General features: G+C 37.1%; 1 protein-coding gene across 4 annotated transcripts in view; it reads right to left on the bottom strand.

Annotated features, from left to right (window-relative positions):
* The window catches only part of LPXN (leupaxin), a 58,151-nt gene that overhangs the window by 27,515 nt on the left and 11,263 nt on the right, over nt 1-19,373 (bottom strand). For 2 of the 4 annotated variants that reach the window (XM_058305397.2, XM_071218001.1), the window contains 4 exons: nt 13,371-13,528; nt 8,385-8,431; nt 4,469-4,568; nt 498-665 (listed from right to left, as the gene is read on the bottom strand). In XM_058305397.2, the coding sequence (XP_058161380.1) occupies nt 498-665; nt 4,469-4,568; nt 8,385-8,431; nt 13,371-13,528 (473 nt within the window). The remainder of the gene's footprint in view (nt 1-497; nt 666-4,468; nt 4,569-8,384; nt 8,432-13,370; nt 13,529-19,373) is intronic. The other 2 variants (XM_004466829.5, XM_004466830.5) reach the window with 1 other exon arrangement.

Raw genomic sequence — 19,373 nt, 5'->3', positions numbered from 1 at the left:
CTTTCTCATGGTTTGGTGAAGGATGAGCAGGAGTTTGTAGCTAAAATTAAGAACAAAATTAAGTTGAAAGTTGTAGTCAATTAATTTAGATAGGGGCTATGTAAACAGAAGAAGCATTGAGGAAGTTCATCTCAGTAAAGACAATTCAGAAACATAATTGAGAGTTCAAACTCAAGAGTCAGACTCTCCTGGGATCAAATCCCACCTTTATCTCTTATTAGACCTTGGACAAGTCATTTAATGTCTCTGAACCCTCAGTTTCTTCATCTTTATCAAGGGAACAAAAATAGAGTCTCCCTTGAATTGATGATATGACCATTAAATGGAGTAATGTTTTTATAGCACTTAGTTGAGAGCCTCGAGTACTGTAAGTGGTCAGTACTTATTAGCTATTACTAAAATGTCTTAGAATATGTGGAGAAAGAGCAATCCTGGTGGAACACAGATAGACATACAAACACAAATGCCTAGAGGACCAATATCTTGGCCTGTCCTACCTTTCCAGCAATTGGTTTCTGGCAGGAAGCACAATGACCCTTGGGCACTGTGGCAATCCCAAGGTCCTGCAATTCCTGCTGCAAACCTCCCAGCATTGAGTCCAGGGAGGTCTTATGATCCTGCTTGTCTGGTGAGTGCTTCTTGCTTACATCTGCTTTCACTGCAACCTGGGACCAAGGAAACAATCATGGAGAGAAGCAGCCTCATGTAAGTTTACCCTTATTGGAATCTTTACCTGAACCAACAAACTCACCTCTATCACTGATCTTAGTCTTTCCCTAATCGTTCTCTAAGGCATTGGGAGAACCCAACATTTTAACTCTACTATAAATATTTTCATTTTCCTTTCATTCTAAGCTCCTTTGGCTGAATTAAATCAACTAATCTTCCTTCATTTGTAAAACTTTCCCAACTGTAGAAAATTGAATGTATGAACATGGTACTGTTTCTGACTCTTATCATTACCCAGGTCAACAATTAACCTTTTTTTCCCTTTATTACATTGTTCTGCTATATTTATTCACCATCTAGTCTGTGCCAATCACTGTTATAGATGCTTGGTATAAAGCAATGTAAAGCAAAGTCAGACCAAGTGTCTGACCCAAAGGTAACATTCTATTGGATGATAGACAATAAACAAAAACTAAATATATGATGCAATAATGTTTGGTAGAGATAAGTTATATATGGAGATAGAAGTGACAGAGGGTGGGATGGAGAAGTATTGATTTAGTTGGGAGTGATCAGATAAAGCCTTTCTGTGATACTTAAACAAATATTTGAGTGATGTACTTAAGATCCCAGGAAATGACTGATATTTGCAGGAAGAGCATTCTAGGAGGAGGGAAGGCCCTGAGGAAGGAAACAATTTGACACATTAGAAGAGAAGTAAAAAAGTCAGTGGGCTAGAGCAAACAGAGTAAAGTTAATCATGGTAGGAGAAGATGATGTAGAGAGAGAGATAAAGAACCCACAGGGTTCTCATGGTCACAGCTTGGATTTTATTCCAAGTGTGATGGTAGGTAGCCATTGGTGGAATTCAAGCATGAGAGTGAAGATAGTTGATGTAGAAAATTTCAGTGGTAACTGAATGGAGAGAATTAAGTGCAGACAAGCAAGAGTGTAAGCCCAGATAACAGTTAGGATTCCCTCCACAACAGTTCAAACCAAAATTGATTTAGACCAGTATTAGGGGAGAAGGTGGTAAGAAGTGGTCAGATCAGACTTGCTGATAGATTGGGTTTACTTAAGCAAAACTCCAAAACAATTATAAACCATTCAAAGGAAAAGGTTCAAATTGCAACTTATCCATCATCACCTCCTGTCCTGCTCTCTCCAATCTTTCCAGCTGGGCTACAGGTACCCTCTACCTAATTCTTCTCTGATCAGAAAATTACAATGGCTCTCCATTGTCTCCAGCATCAAATTCTCACCCATCAGACAGGAATTCAAAGTTTCCTATCCACTGCCCTCGCTTTACTTTTCCAATCTCATAATTTATTGCTCAGTAAAAGGCCTTCACTGTTTAAGACCAGCCAGGCTCCCAACAGTCTCCTAAATATGATCTACTACTTGTCTGACTTGAGTTCTTTTGTTACCCTAATTTTACTATTTTACTATTTTTACTCCATTCTCTTATTAATCCAAAATGTTCATTTCCCTTCAAGAAACTTTCATCATTTGACAGAGTTCCCTCCTCCTCTCTTATACAATGTTAATGTTCAAAAGGTTAATATCAGGGGAAGCAGACTTGGTCCAGTGGTTAGGGCGTCCGTCTACCACATGGGAGGTCCACAGTTCAAACCCCGGGTCTCCTTGACCCATGAGGAGCTGGCCCATGCGCAGTGCTCATGCGTACAAGGAGTGCCGTGACACACAGGGGTGTCCCCCGCGTGGGGGAGCCCCACACTCAAGGAGTGAACCCCAGTAAGGAGAGTTGCCCAGCACGAAAGAAAGTGCAGCCTGCCTAAGAATGTCACCGCCCACACAGAGAGCTGACACAACAAGATGATGCAACAAAAAGAAACACAGATCCTGTGCCGCTGACAACAACAGAAGTGCACAAAGAAGACACAGCAAATAGACACAGAGAACAGACAACTGGGGTGGGAAGGGGAGAGAAATAAATAAATAAATAAATCTTTAAAAAAAAAAAGGTTAATATCAGAAAGGACTAAAATGGTGGACAATCTTGAAAAACAAACTAAGTAAAAACATGTCTGTATTTATGTCTACATCTGTATCTATAACTAGATCTCTTTGTATATATATTTCAGAAATCTTCTAGCTGGATATGTAATAGGAAACACTGTTAGCTCCATGGGGCAGAACTGGATGGATGGGGAATGGAGTTAATAGGCAAATAGTTCACTGTATACTTTTTGCACTTTTGGTTTTTGTACAATGTGAATATATGGCCAGTTAAAAAAAACTAAATAGATACATTAATTTAAAAATTAAATAAATATAAATGCTAAATCAATTACAAAATACAATATCATTAAAACTCTCGTAGATTTTTCTCAGTATTTTCAGATGTACAATGAACCAATCTACCCAGCTTTAATGCAGACATTAACCTATCAAATTACATTAGCCATTCATGAAAACTTGTTCACCATGTTTGTTTATTTGTCCCTTTAATAAATATATATTACTTACCATGTGCCAGGCACTACAATGAGAACTGGGAGTTCAAAAGCGAGCTGCAAAAATAAAACCCTGCCTGCTAAATGACATGTATGTTTAGATACTGCCTTGAAATTATTTCATAGTAATTTCATGTGTGTATATCAAACCCTACAACCAGATTTAGAACTTCTTTAGCTCAAGAATTCTAGATTATATTCCCCTTCATTTAAGTCCTTAAGCCCACTTATCTGATTTACATTCCCTGCCAGGCCATGTGAGCTTGCCATCCATGTTCTGTGTTTTGGAGGCTAGAATCAGGAGGCATATTTTATCTCAATATGGAGCAGAGGACTCCTCATCCTTCCTACTTTCAGAGTCTTACTCTGTCTCAGGGTTTCTTCTGTCCTGCTTAGGCAGGTCTCTTTAGCAATTCTTTCACACTTCTTTCAGTCTTAGATTCCGGTCCTATTAGCACTTATGCCAACTGAAAGGGTCTCTTCTCTCATCTCGCATCTAAACTATACCCTTCTTCAGAGTCCATCCCATGTCACATCTCTACCTCTCTGATGAAATCTCCATGACCTCACCACATTTCTAATGTTTGTGACACATATTTTTGGCAAGCTACTCATCTTTTAGTCAATAAATGTTAAGGGGGGAGGCAGACTCAGCCCAGTGGTTAGGGTATCCGTCTACCACATGGGAGGTCCGCGGTTCAAACCCCGGGCCTCCTTGACCCATGTGGAGCTGGCCCATGCGCAGTGCTGATGCGTGCAAGGAGTGCTGTGCCACGCAGGGGTGCCCCCCCCCCCGCATAGGGGAGCCCCACGTGCAAGGAGTGCGCCCCGTAAGGAAAGCCGCCCAGCACGAAAGAAAGTGCAGCCTGCCCAGGAATGGTGCTGCACACATGGAGAGCTGACACAACAAGATGACGCAACAAAAAGAAACACAGATTCCTGTGCCGTTAACAACAAGAGAAGCGGACAAAGACGACGCAGCAAATAGACACAGAGAACAGACAACCAGGGTGGGGGGGAGGGGAGAGAAATAAATAAATAAATCTTTAAAAAAATAATAAATAAATAAATGTTAAGGGGCTTATACCTCATTTTACCAAGTACACTCCAAGTTCCTTCAGATCAGGGCCTGTATCATATTAACTTTTGTGTCCAGATAATATATAACACAAAGTTGCGCTCATCCATTGAATTAAATTTAGTCTGGGAAAAAGAATAACAACTTGGAAGAGTATCTAAAAGGGGAATGCAGAGTCAAGTTCCACAAAGATAAACCTATGATGCTGTAGACCCTGGAGATTCCATCAGAAGACTGTACTCACCTTGGCCTGCATGTCACACAGGTGGGCCATGAGTTCATCCAACTGAGCAGCTGCTGAAGTTTTAGGAGGTGGTGGTGATTCCTTTGGTTCTTGGACCTCACTTTAGGGGAAAAATATCTTACTAACACATAAAAACTCTAATAAAAGCCAATCTACACATAAAATACAAGAAAACACAGTTTTAACTATTGCCCCCTTAGATGTGAGCCTAAAATCAGTAATAGAATATTTTAAAAATGGGTACTAGACTAAAAATTTGAACAATGTCTCCCTGCTTTTTGTCTCTTCTTCTGGCCACCTCAAAAACCGACCATTGTTCTCTCTAGGGCATGAAGGAAAAGGGATGGATAGTTACTGGCATACCATTCTCTCCCCACAGTTAGGTACAAAGAGGCCTATGCCCCTGTATTTTTTTATTTTAATTGCATTTTTATAAAATTTATAAAACATTATATGTCCTCTCAGTTATTGTCAGGCCAAAGACAAAAGATAAGTAAGCATATAGAGCAGGTAACTGCAAACTAAGGCTTATAGATCAACTACGCTTCCCTGCAGAACTGAGTTGTTGCACCAGGCACCTGGTGGCCCATAAACCCTAAAATATTTCCTATCATCTGGCTTATTACAGAAGATATAGAGGTTTTAGATAATATATGTTGATGTTGGTTTTATATCCACATAATTGCAAATAAATTATTGATAAATAAAACTTTGACCCAACAACAGGTTATACTCAAATACCTGTGCAATCATTAGACAGACAAACCATGTCTGAGGACACAAAATAAAGCTCAATAAATGACAAACATAAATCATATAGGCCATACCTTATACTGCAGCAAACAGAAGTGAAAATAACCTAAAATAGCAATCTATCCAACCGAGAAAAAAAAAAGCACAAAGCAAAAATAAAACTAAATATTCTCAGTCTTTCACTAAATGTATTTTTAAAAATGAAAACATAGACTTATATTCTATGTATTTTTATGTTTTTATGAACCTGGAAAATTGTGGGAGGAAAAATGTATATCTTCCTTTCTTAAGAATCAAAAGAGTTTTGGGAATAATATTTCCTATTGCTGACTTTCTTATTTTTCAGTAATTAACAACCAGAAATAATGTAGGAGGAAAAACGCTGTCTTTCCTTCTCAACATAAAAGCCATGGCCCTCAGTGAGATGCAAGATTCTTTATTTTTGTCTTAATCTGGGGAAAAAAATGGTTAGACATGCAAGTGATTGATTCAGTCTCTTTTCAAAGTTTCCAAGGAAATACAGAAGGTGGCTCTCTCACAACTCTCTGCAGTCATAATCCCTTAGTAATTGCTGTCACAGGCATGTGCCTTAGAAACACAAAAGGAAACAGGACTGTGGGCCATCCCGCTGCTTGTGCCCCACTATGGAATGAATGTAGTTTCCCATAAGGACCTGTATAATCCTAAAAATCTATCCCTATCACAGCTGGGACATACTTGTACTTATTCAAAGAATTCTCGTTGGTTTTTGTTTTATTTTCTCTCACTGGTTTTTAACTAGAGTTCTAGTACAGTCATATTTGAGAAGTAGATTACTGTCATAATTCCCAATAGTAATTCAGTCAATAACATAATATTCTAAATCAGACCTAAGGGTATTAAGGAGCCCAATTTAGGGAATTTTCCTGAAAAGAGAACTTCAAATCAGAAGTCTTTTGATTTGTCCTCTGACCTTCTAAAAATGGTATAGGTGCTTTACCTTGTCAGCAACAATTGACTTCATTACTCAGAAATTTTAGTAATATAAATCACAAGAGAAGAATTTAAAAGAATACAGACTTTTCAAGTATGGAGCTTCATTTTGTAACTTTGCTACATATTTTCTCCAATCATTTCTCTGTAACATATTTTTTATGAATTAATCCTTCCTGTTATTACCAAAATAATTTTTTCAAGTAAAGGATACATTTCTAAATTACTGTTCATATTGTGATCGATACATAACTATGTTAGAAATAGTATTACATTGCTAAATTCATGACTGCTATAGAATATACATTCAAAGTTGAAAGCATTATTTAGTTCATTTAAGCAAGCCAGAATAAATGGTAGAAACACAATGCAGGAATCCAGTTTCTGAATCTAATGTTCCAGCTATTCCCACTAGCCTTGCTGGCTCTGAATTATACTATCCTTAGGGATTTGTATCGGTCAATGACATATTTACTAAGTCACTTGGATTTCATAGCCCTTTCCCACACAGATCTACACAGCAAGTACCATTCAGTAATGAGAAGTGTATTAGTTGAGGTTCAACAACAAAAAAAATACAAACCACTGGGATTAAACAGGATAAATTTAGTCCAAGAGGAATCTTAATCCAGAAACTTGATTACACAGGTGATTGGAAAGCAAAGAAGCAAAGCAGAAGATAGTGAGGCAACTCAGAGATTAGCCATAGCAGGAAACTATTACTGCCCCTAGGTCAAAGGAGCAAATAGAAGAAGCAGAGTTACCAGAGCCCAGGAAGCCAGGAGCCCAGGTTATTGAGTACAAGCTGGAACCATACCAGGCCTGTATCACTCCAGCTAAAGCCATAAAGGAGATATAGCTCCTGCCAGAGACACTGCTGGAGGAAGAGAGATGGGGAGTAGGGAGGGATTTCCCTGCCTGTTGCCCTCTGGTCTCTCCACAGTATTTCCTACTGGCTGAAGTCAGTGAGAGCTAGTTGACCCTGGAGCCTGGAAAACCCAACCTGCACAGGTTGGCTCTTCTGGAACACAGAGCAGACAAGAGGGAACAATGAGTCTGAATGGAAATAGACCAAAGACTTATAGTATGTATAGTGGTGGAGTGGGAAAAAGGCAGAGATCAATTAGTAATACTGGTGTGCCATCAATTGATCACACTGACAGATAATGGTTATCTGTTGTGCTGGTTTGCAGGTTATATGTTCATGTATTCATTTGTAGTTCAGTATTTCTATTAAAGTCTTAATAGACTCTTAACTAGTTTTAAGAAACCAAATATTTACTGAGTGTCCATTGTGTACGAGGCTATATTGTTCTTCTTTGTTTTGATTTCTAGTTGGGGAGGAGCCCTAGGCAGCATGCCCACAAGGCAGCTACCTGGACATGGAATCAACTGGTAGTACATATTTATTAATAAATTGGTCTCACTCCCACCAGAATAGAAAGCACCCTCAAGTGGAAAATTTTAAAAAGACTTCTTGATAGGACATATATATGCACTCTTGGCTGCAATTCTGAAACCAAATAAGGTGTGGTGCAGTACCCTTTACCAACCACAAGTCTGCTAACTAAATTTTAAGTCCTTTAGTCTGTTTCCAGAAAGTTATCTGATATTAAAAATTGCAAGTTATAACATTTGATTCTGCTTTGGACAGTAGAAATGGCTTAATAAGTGAACCTGTTCTAAAATACAACTTTCATGAATAGGAAACCTTTCCAAACACTAAATAAATTTGGGGCAAATATGGAAAGATTGTAAATTTGAAGCTCATGCCCATTAATCTATGATGGGGACCCACTGACTTAGTTTAATCCCTGACCCTACTTCTGATATTGTTGGAATCTTGCTTAAGTTTTTTCAGGTATGTGCTTTCCTTTATGAAATGGAGCATGGTACCTGGAATAGTAGAGTCAGACCATCTGTGGTAACTCTGGGACTATTTACATTTTTTCAGGTGGTGAAGGAAATGCAGAGCCCATCAACCTGGACAACTCATCCAGAAGCCAAGCATCTTGAGAAGTTGACCAGTGAGTTTGTCAGAGCTCCAGCTCTGCTCATAGACTATGGAAAGAGGAGAAGGGTAGTGGGAGTTCTAATAATAAGCAGTTTAAGGCAAGTTATTGTCCAAACATGGACTGATAACAAGTATCGAATAACTTTAACTTTTATGAAGTATTTAATTTTAAAATACCTGTAGACATTGGGCTCCTGGATGTTGGTAGTATACACAAGATGCACCTAAAATATATAATACATAACAGGGAAGAGAAAAGAATAAATTTCTGTTATTAAAACGTTGGTGCTTTACTATGCCCTAAGTTAGGGAATGTTTTCAGCTTCTTAAGGGGACTGACAACTAGCATATCCCTGAGATCTCAACATCAGGCAGAGGAATACGAGTCATTCTGCAGAGAGAAACCAATTTCTAAACAAGGTAGTTGGCACGTGCCCTAAAAGCACTGAAATGGAGCAGTAGACCATCCTTGGAGAGGAACCATAGAAACAAACACAATGGGTCAGCGCAAAGTCCCTTTAACTACACAGGATGGTGCCTTGTCTAAGACTATGACAGGATTAAATTTAACTTAGCAAAAGAAATACTGTGTGAATCTAAAGGGTGATTGGACAGCAATTCATTTATTCATTGAAGTAATATTTTATTTATTGAGTGCCTGTCATGTGCTACACTGGAGATATAGCAGATGAAAAGGAAAACAAAACAAACAAAAACTTTCTACCCTGGAACTTACATTCTGTTGTTGAAAGACAGATAACAAATTAATATGTAAGATTAAGGGGGAGATAGGAAGTGGTGCATGAGAGACAGGAAGGGGTAGGAGGAGAGAGGCAATTATAAATATATTGATCAGGGAAGTCCTCATTGGGAAGCAGACCCATGAGCAAGAATATCTGCATACTGGGGGTAATGTGATCCAGGAGAAGGACCAAAAAGTCTCCTGGAGTGTCTGAACAAGGAGGCCAGTGTGACTACAGCAGAGTAAACCAGTGAGAATGGGGTGAGAAAGTAATGCAGGTAGAGTGACTATATAATGTATTATCTAAACTGGGCTACTTTTGAAGGTGAAATGGAATGTTAATAATTAAAACTATATAATTTTTGAAATATAATTTTACTAACCAAAAATGTGGCTTAATTATATTAGTGGTCCTATAAAATAATTACATTTAAAATTTATTTTCAAAGTAAATTTTTCTAAAATATTAGCTGTGAGGATTAAAACAAATTAAAATAAAAATTTTATGTTGATTATCTGAACATTAAAAAGTAGCATAAGTTTAAAAAGTGTTCTTGCTATATATTCACACACCTTAGTTGGGTATTTAGCCATTGCTCTTTCTAACACTGTGTTGCAAAATATTTTCTGAAAAATGGCCTTTTTTTAATACGGTCTTATTATTTTCATGTTCTTCATAAAATTGCAATCTTCTTCAAGCTACATTTTTGTAGTTAAGATATTTGAAATTGTTCATTATAATTAAATTTTAATTGATGTTTTCCTGTAGACCGTAATATTTTTATTTGAGAAAATATTCTTTCTCTAGGTGCTGATGAACACTCTAAGTTCAGAGCAAACTATACTAAATGGAGGATATTCTCAATTCTATTTTTTTATTAAAATGTATAAATATTTCAGCCACAATATTTTCACAGATGCTGTCTTTCAGCATCCATTCAGAGCACATTTCTTCAATAAATATTTTTATAAGACAAATCTTTTGTCTCTATTTGTGGTTCTTTCTAAAATCTCACCAAATGCAGATGCTGCAGAATCAGAGGAGTCCTCAATTTCATTCCATTCTTGTGTAGAATATAAATTTATCCAAGTAAAATTAGGAGTCCCATCAAAGTTAAGATTTTTCCAAAGCACAAGTTTTAAATTAGGTAATTACACTTTTTGAGATCTCATCTTCTGATTTGTTCAATTCCTCCCTGGCTTTGGTAGGTAAAAATTTGAGCTCCTTTCCTTTTTAATAAGCTTTGGTTTACACAATGCAATTGGCTGAAAGTTCATGCTACATTCATTGTGTAATTTGATTAAATATTTCCAACTGATTTTGCATGTAATGCCACCTATATTCAGGCTGGTTTACAAAGCGGTTTTTCAAAGGCTCAGGCATTTCTACAACTTGATGGTGATGGACAACACAGACAGAAAACACATACAGCTATGTTAAACTGTTTCTTTGTGTTCAACATCAGCTTCTGTTACAAAAGTTTTATAGATGAGTTAAATACAATCCGATTGTATATATAAACTATTTGTAAATTTTGACAGTTACAGTTTCTGTTTTGATTAGTAGACTGCTACAGTTTGTTTGGATGCAGTCATGAATTTTGTGTACCTTACAACCAATTTTAAGTACATTTCTCCTCCACAGTTTTTTTTAAAAGACAATAAGAACACTTTTTACCACAATTATATACTCCAAGCAAAGTTTATATTTATATTATCACCACAACAAAACATTTTCTCTTCAATGTTTACTATTTTACCTAAATTTATACTGGTATTAACAATGTCAGATGTTTCATTTTTGACAAAATGACATTCCAAATGCTCTATTTTAATCCTTTGAATGGGATGAAAAAAAAATTGCTCCATTTTGGAATTAACAGATTTTCTAATTGAGGTCTCAGATAACACTGATATAAAAAAGTGATATAATTTAACTGGTTGCAAAGGTGATTAATCATTACCAATTCCCTTTATTTACAAGCACAAGAAAACCTGGAGTTAGAAATGGACAAACTTAATCTAGAAGAGTCATGTGATCCAAATGAAAAGGAACACAATGACATATAAACACATTTTCTACAGTTGTACACATTAAATCATCATCTTCAGGCACATTCTTCTTAAATTAAGTAGTAACTTTTAAAGAAGATGCTGATACTTCTTCACCATATTTGTGTCTTCTGGTTGTCAAAGGGAGAACACTATGGCTACTTGTTCCCATGGTGGATAGTAAATGTTTGAAAAAATTTTGTGCAAGTTACATATTCATCATCACCTTTCTTGAGAAAATTAAATGTGAATTTGGTTTTGATCCAATTACTACTGAAAGGGTTTATTGTAAAATTATAAAGCATTACCAAATAATAAAATAAATCTCAATTGTTACAACCTTATACATGCAATTAATTACAAAACTACTTTAACAAGAACATTTAGACTATACTCTATGGCAAGAAAGTTCAGTCTCTTATTTCCTAAGCATAATTTGTATGACACTAACCTTGTAATTCCTCACTTCTTACTGATCCTGAGGAGGCATCATGTACCTCACAGGTCACCATGTGGGCCATGGCACAAGCTGTGGGACACCAAGTAGCTAGCAAGGAAAGCAATATCAACAATTTTCCTTCCACTACCTAAGACCAGAAGGAGTTTGATGTCCATAGCTGGTTGTGTTTGAGCACTTAGCTTTAACAGCCAGCCTTTTGAATATTATCCTCAAAAGCATGCGGACAGTTAGGTTTTATCTGACGAGAACCAGTAAAAGAGAGACTAGTTTCCATTAGTTATCTTTTAGATTTAACCATAAAAAAGTGAGAACTTTGTTCATTGCACATGTGTTCTATACACTACTAGCTGAGATCATGGGAAAAGCCAGAAAAACCAAATGGAAGACAACTAAATCATGCAGAATTATTTTAATGCAAATTTGAATAATGAAACTTCATAAAAATTGAAAATCTGGGGTAAATGCTAAATTCAGTAGGGTGCTCGGAAAACAGGCATGTACCAAGGGCTGTTCCAGGCAAACTGGGACATATGGTCACCCCGCTAAGATCAGCACAAGGACTGTTGCTTTTACTCCAAATGAGATGAGAAGTCATTCCAAGGTTCTGAGTAGAAGAATGACTTGATTTGACTTAAGTTTTAAAGGATCACACTGGCTGTTAAGTTGAAAACAGACTGCAGTGGGGCAAGGGCAGGGAGATCAGAGAGCCTATTACTATAAATCAGCAATGAGAACAAAGACAATAGCTTCTAAGAAAAAAAATAAACGTGTGTCCTTAAAACTATGTGTATGCAGCAGGAAGGAACAGTTAGAGAATGATTCTTGCTGTGAGTTCAAATTTCATGTCTGTGCTGCTGGTTGTCCCACAGAATGTACATGGATGCATTAGAATATCATAGTTCAAAAATTCCCTATATGAAGAACATCTATTTAATTCCTTTTGCACCAATTCCATTCTCATTAAGCAACCCTCAAAATACCATGTAGGGAAAGCGGCTGTGGCTCAATTAGTTGGGCTCTCATCTACCATATGGGAAGCCCTGGGTTTGCATTCCAGGGCCTCCTTGTGAAGGCAAGCTGGCCTGTGCGCCATGGAGAGCTGACTGTCCATGCACAGTGGAGAGCTGGAGCAGCAAGATGATGCAGCAAGGGGAGACAAGCAGATACAGAAAAAGAAGGGGAAAAAAAGCACACAGTGAAATGGACACAGAAAAGAGACAGCAAAGAATGGAACAAGCTGCAGTGGGGAGGATAAATAAATAAATAAATTCTTTAAAAAAAATACCATGTAGGTTCATAGAGACTAATCAATAGGAGGAGAATATATTTATCAGCAAATACTAGTATCTGTTCTACTTGATAGTTTTAACTCTAACCATAAATTAATAAATTGGGTTTTTCTGGTTTTTTTAACGAAACATCTAGGGTTTTTTAGAGCTTTATCATCTCTGGGTTTACTAATTACATTTCTTAATCTATTCAGCAGAAAATAAGACATTGAAAGTGGTGACCCTTGAAAGTCACCCTGAGAAGACTTGTCTAAGCTGCCACCTGGACTTCTTTGAAATGTTACTGAATGCTATGGCAGTCAAACTACAACATGTATCTCTGATGCACAGATAGTAATATCAGAATATCCCAAATGAATGAGGAAATAATTCTACCCTTACCATGCCCTCCATTTAATTTAATTTAAATTTAAATTCTCAAAGTCTTATTCATATGACAATTTTTTTCAATTTTCTTCCTCTTTACAAAAAAAAAACCTTCTTTAACTTACCATTGAGGGATTTTTTTCCTCTTCTTGAATATATGATTCTCCTTTCATAACATTTTATGTGAGATATAATTAGTTTTAAGAAATACACTCAGGCATCTATGTTCAAGATACTACAATAAAGGAAGTTACCTGCAAAGGACTTGTGTCATCAGGAACTGAAAGGACACCTGAAGTCTCTGCAAGGTTACTCTCTGTTGTGGAATGATGATCCAGGGGAAGAGGAACTGGGCTGGAATATTCATCACTGTCCTGGAGGGTTGAGAATTCCAGTTCCTCCAATAAAGCATCTATATCATTAAAAAACAAAAGAATCATAATATAGAATATGTAAGTTTCTGGAATCATTTTTCCCTATTCAACACCCTCTTCTCTTGTGTTAAGGCTATTTTCAAACAACTTTCTTTTCTACTAGGCGATCTTTAATGCTTTTGCAAATTGTGGCCTGTTTCTTCTTTCCTATGGTTATACTCATTTTCATAATCTCATTCTATATTTTGACTTCTTATATTGGAAGGTATTAATTTTTACCATTCATTTAGGGCAGATCTCCCACAAATACCTACAGTTAGAAAAATAAATCCTGAATATGTTTCCTAACAGAAAAAATAATAAGCAATTATATTACAGCTTTTCAGAATGTACCAGGGCAAACCAAGGTAGCATAGTGAGATGCTCCAATGTAGTATGCCCCCACTGTGGTTTTAAACAAAAGGAAAAACAGGCAGAACCATCTCCCTCAGAGCTCTAAAAACAGCTAAAGGGTTGTAGTAACTAGGCAAGCACCAAATCTAGAAAAAAGACAGCTTAATATCTATAGGAACACCTCATAGCACCATTCTTGCCCCTTCTCCCACCTTTTCCCTAGACCAGTGCAGAGCCAGCCTGTACTACCAGTGTTAGGCCTACTGTGCTGTTTACCTGTACCTGGTAATAGTACAGAAGACTGAATCAAGGCACCTCTTGCAAATTTACCATCCCAAATTTACCCAGCAAGCAGAAGCAGTCTGCAGGGAAATTAAAACATTATACAGAAGCAGTAAAATCATAGCTGAAAAGGGCAAAGAATTACCAAGTTTAAGACATAGAATATAGAATCCAGAATCAGAAGGAAAGTCTCTTTCCTGGAGAGAAAAGGGAGGAATTCCTGAAGTCATGCACGCATGCCCAGGACACTAGCTGGATACAGGCAAAAGGAAAAAACAAGACAGTGACTAAATTCCAGAAGCATCACTCTAAAATATTAAAATTTACAGCATGCAACAAAAGAGTGAAAGGGGTAGAAAGAAACAGGAAATGATGATCCATACAAAGGAGGAAGATAAAGCATTAGAAACCATCAATGAGGAAGACTAGATCTTGGGCATTTCCAACAAATACTTTAAAAAAACTGTTTTAAGTATGCTCAAAGAGCTAAAGGAATATAATGAAAATGTAAACAAAAAGAGAATTTCAATAAAGAAATGAAAAATTATAAATAGGAAACAAAAGAAATACTGGAGCTGAAGAACACAGTAACTAAAATAGAAAATTCCCTAGAGGAATTCAAGAGCAGATTAGAACTGACAGAAAAAAGAATCAGTGAACTTGATAATAAAAACTACTGAGATCTTTCTGAGGATCAGAAAGAAAAAATATTGAAGAAAAGTAAACAGAGCCTAAGAGATCTATAAACACCATCAAGCATACTAATATACACATATGGGAGTCCCAGAAGGAGAACAAGGGAAAAGAGGAAGAAAGAATATTCTAAAAATAATTGCTAAAAAACTTCCAAAATTTAACAAAAGACACGAATATACACATCCAAACATACATAGAAGAATTAACAACAATTCTTATTAAACCCTTCCAAAGAACTGAAGAGGAAGAAACATTTCATAACTCATTCTAATATAAGTTAATATGAAAGAAAGCTAAAGATATCACAAGAATAGAAAAATTACAGACCAATATCCTTTATAAATACATACGCAAAAAATCCCAACGAAATACTAGCAAATTGATTCCAACAGCAAATTAAAAGGATCATAACAAAGCAGGATTTATGCCAGGAATGCAAGAGTGGTTCAACATAAGAAAATGTAATCAATGTAATGCACCACATTAATAGAATGAAGGGGGAAAACTCACATGACCCACTTCCTGATTTTCAAGCTTAATACAAAGCTACAGTCGTCAATACAGCATGGTATTGCACAAGGATAGATATAGACAAATGGAATCAAATTGAGAATTCAGAATTAGACCCTCACATCTATAGCCAATTGATTTTTTACAAAGCTGCCAAGTCCACTCAGCTGGGAAACAATAGTCTCTTCAACAAATGGTGCTGGGAGAACTGGATATTCATATGCAAAAGAATGAACATAGACCCCTGTCTCCCACCATATACAAAAATTAACTCAAAATGGTTCAAAGACCTAAATATAACAGCAAGGACTATAAAACTCCTAGAAGAAAATGTAGGGAAGCATCTTCAGGATTCTGTGTTAGGTAGTGACTTTATACCCAAAGCACAAGTAGCAAAAGAAAAAATAGATAAACAGGACTGCATCAAAATTAAAAGCTTTTCTGCATCAAAGGTATTTATCATGAAAATGAAAAGACAAATCTAGTCAATGGAAGAAAATATTTGGAAACAACATATATGATAACAGTTTAATATCCAGGATATATAAAGAAATCCTGTAACTCAACAATAAAAAGGAAAACCACCCAATTTTTAAAAATGGGAAAAAGATTTGAATAAACATTTCTCAAAAAAATATATACAAATGGCTAAAAAGCTCATAGAAAGATGCTCAACATCAGTAACTACTAGGGAAATGCACATCAAAACCACAATGAACACCATTTCACACCCACTAGAATGACTACTATTTTTAAAAAACCATTAAATTACAAGAGTTGGAGAGGAGGTGGAGAAATAGGAAAACACATTCATTGCTGGCGGGAATGTAAAATGGTGCAGCTACTGTGGAAGATAGTTTGGTGGTTCTGCAGGAAGCTAAGTATAAAATTGTCAAATGACTTGGCAAACTGCTATAAGGTATATACCCAGAAAAACTGAAAGCAGTGTTTATAGCAGTATTATTCACAATTGTCAAAGGATGGAAGCAGAGTTCCATCAACTGATGAATGAATAAACAAAATGTGGTATAAACATATAATGGAATATTATTCAGCCACGACAAGGAATGAAGTCCTCAGGTACAACAACATGGATGACCCTTGAAGATATCGAGTTGAGTGATGTATGCGAGACACAAAAGTACAGAAACTTTATGATCTCATTGATATGAAATAATTAGAATAAGCAAACTCATACAGCTAGAATATAGGTTACCAGGGACTGGGTTGGCAGTAGAGAACGGGGACTTATGCTTACTTTGTAAAGAATTTATATCTAGTTACATTATAAAGTTTCAGAAATGGATGGTGGTGATGGTAGCACAATATTGTGAATGTAATTAAAGGCACTGAATTATGCATATGAATGTGGTTAAAAGGGGGAAATTTTAGGTTGTATTTATGTTACTAGAATAAAAATTAAAAGATAAAACATAAGGGTGTATGACACAGTGAACTTTATTTTAAATGACAGACTATAGTTAATAGTTCAAGTATAAAAGTGTTCTTTCATGAATTATGACATACGTACCATACTAATGCAAGGGGTTAATAATAGGGTGGTATATGGGAAAAAAATACACCTACTATAAGCTACGGGTTATAGTTACTAGTACAATTTTAATATTTTTATGTAAATCATAACAAAGGTACCACACTAATGTAAAGTATCAACAATATAGGGGTGTATTAGTCAGCCAAAGGGGTGCTGATGCAAAATACCAGAAATTGGTTGGTTTTTTATAAAGGGTATTTATTTTGGATAGGAGCTTACAGTTACCAAGCCATAAAGCATAAGTTACTTCCCTCAGCAAAGTTTATTTCCACGTGTTGGAGCAAGATGGCTGCTGAATGCTATGAGGGTTCAAGCTTTCTGGGTTCCTCTGGACTCAGCTCCTCTGTTTCTTCCAAAGGTCAGCTGTAGACTATGAGCTCTCTAGGTTTTGCCTCTCTCCACAAGATCAGCTATAGACTATCAGGTGAATGGCTCTGTCTCCTTCCCTGTGGCTCCAGCTTCAGCATCAAACTCCAACATCAAAACTCCAACATCAGAAACCCTCAGCTCTGTTCTTTGCCATGCCTTTTATCTGTGAGGCCCCACCCACCAAGGGGTGGGGACTCAATGTCCTAATCATAACTCAACCATGCGAAGATACAGATCAGATTACAAGCATAATCCAATATTTCTTTTTGGAATTCATCAATTATATCAAACTGCTACTAGGGGTACATGGAAATGCTGTTCTGATACATCTTTTAAATGATTTATCTGTAAACCTACAACATCCATAAAAATTTTTAAATCATATGTGATCATCTCAATTGACACAGAAAAGGCATTTGACAAAATTCAGCACCATTTCTTGATAAAAACATTGATGAAACTAGGACTAAAAGGAAACTTCCTCAGCAAAAATACAGGGCATGTATGAAAAACCTATAGCTAACATCACACTCAGTGGTGAAATACTGAAAGGTTTCTCCCTATGTTTTAGTTTCTTAGGCTACTTAAAGCAGATACCATCAAATGGGTTGTGTTTAAACAACACATGTTTATTATCTTACAGTTTGAGGCCATGAGAACGTATAAATCAAGTCATCATCAAAGTGATGTTTTCTTCCTAAAGACCAGTTCCCAGTTATCTTTGGCTTTTCTGTCACATGGCAAGGCACATTGTAGTGTCTGCTGATCTCTTCCTTTTCTTCTGGGTTTCCTTACTTTCAGTTTCTACCTTCCATGGTTTTCTTTCTCTTTCTTTGTATTCATTCTGCTTACAAAGGACTCCCATAAGACGTAGGAACCTCTTATGGGATGAATGAGGTGGGCCATATCTTTACTTAGTCCCATCAAAAGGGCTTCCATGCGGTTGGGTCCACACTCACAGGAAAAGACTGGATTTAAGAATATGTTTTTCACTCAGCATGTAAATGTATTATGTCCAACCCCCCTCCCCCTCCCCCGCCAGCATGAGACATGACTCCTGGGGATGAGCCTCCGTGGTGTAGAGGGATTACTACCAAGCACCAGCCGGTCATGCAATTAGAAAAACACCTTGAATAAAAGGGGGAAATGGTAAAGACAAATGAGTTTATATGCCAAGTGACTTCAAAATGAATTGGGAGGTCATTAGAGGGGTCACGCTTACGCACATATCAGCAGGATCTCAGACATAGCTAAAGTAGATATAACCCAGGGTAGTGGTGCTCCTGAAGTCCTATGGTCATGGCAGATAACTCTGGGGTTCAGTGTATTGCCAATAGGCCCTACTTGGGAATTTGTGCTCCTGAGTGTGATGGAGTTGGACTCAGATGTGACCTCTCTACACATGCCTCTTCTGTCACTTTTACTGTGGTTGGAGCTGGAGTTGGTGTATGCTCAGGAGACTTGAATCTCTGGACTGTCCATGTGCCAGCTAGGCCCTGAGCCTCAGCAGAGTTGCAACACCTACTCTCCAGTTTGTTGGACTTACCCAGGTCAGTTAACAGGGAGGTGAGGATGATCAACCACCACACCAGGGAACCGAGAGATTCTACAACTGCAAGTAGGAGAATCCCATCCATCAGCCACATAAGATCTAAGTCCCCTCTTGATTTAGAGGTGGAGTGGACATTGCCATCCCAGGGTCCTCAGGATGGAAGAATAAAATATGGATTAGAGTAGCCTTACTGGTATTCTACTACAGAATGATTGTGACTCCAGCAATGGAAGAAACTGTTATCACTGATGTGGAGACAGTGGCCTCAGTAGTTGCTGAGGGCAGGGAGAGGGAAGAAGAGGTGTGATAGGGGGGCATTTTCAGGACTTGGAGCTGTCCTGAATGATATTGCAGGTAACATGCAGGACATTATATATCCTGCCATAATCCATTAACTGGATTGGCAGAGAGTGAAAACTAAAATGTAAACTATAATTCATGCTGTGTAGCAGTGCTCCAAAATGTATTCATCAAATGCAATGAATGAGCCACAGTGATCAAAGAAGTTGTTGATGTGCGAGGATTG

Source organism: Dasypus novemcinctus, chromosome 10 (assembly GCF_030445035.2).
Source record: "Dasypus novemcinctus isolate mDasNov1 chromosome 10, mDasNov1.1.hap2, whole genome shotgun sequence".
Classification (NCBI taxonomy): Eukaryota; Metazoa; Chordata; class Mammalia; order Cingulata; family Dasypodidae; genus Dasypus; species Dasypus novemcinctus.
Note: the sequence above shows the minus strand (reverse complement) of the source record. Positions and strands in the feature narration are given on the sequence as shown.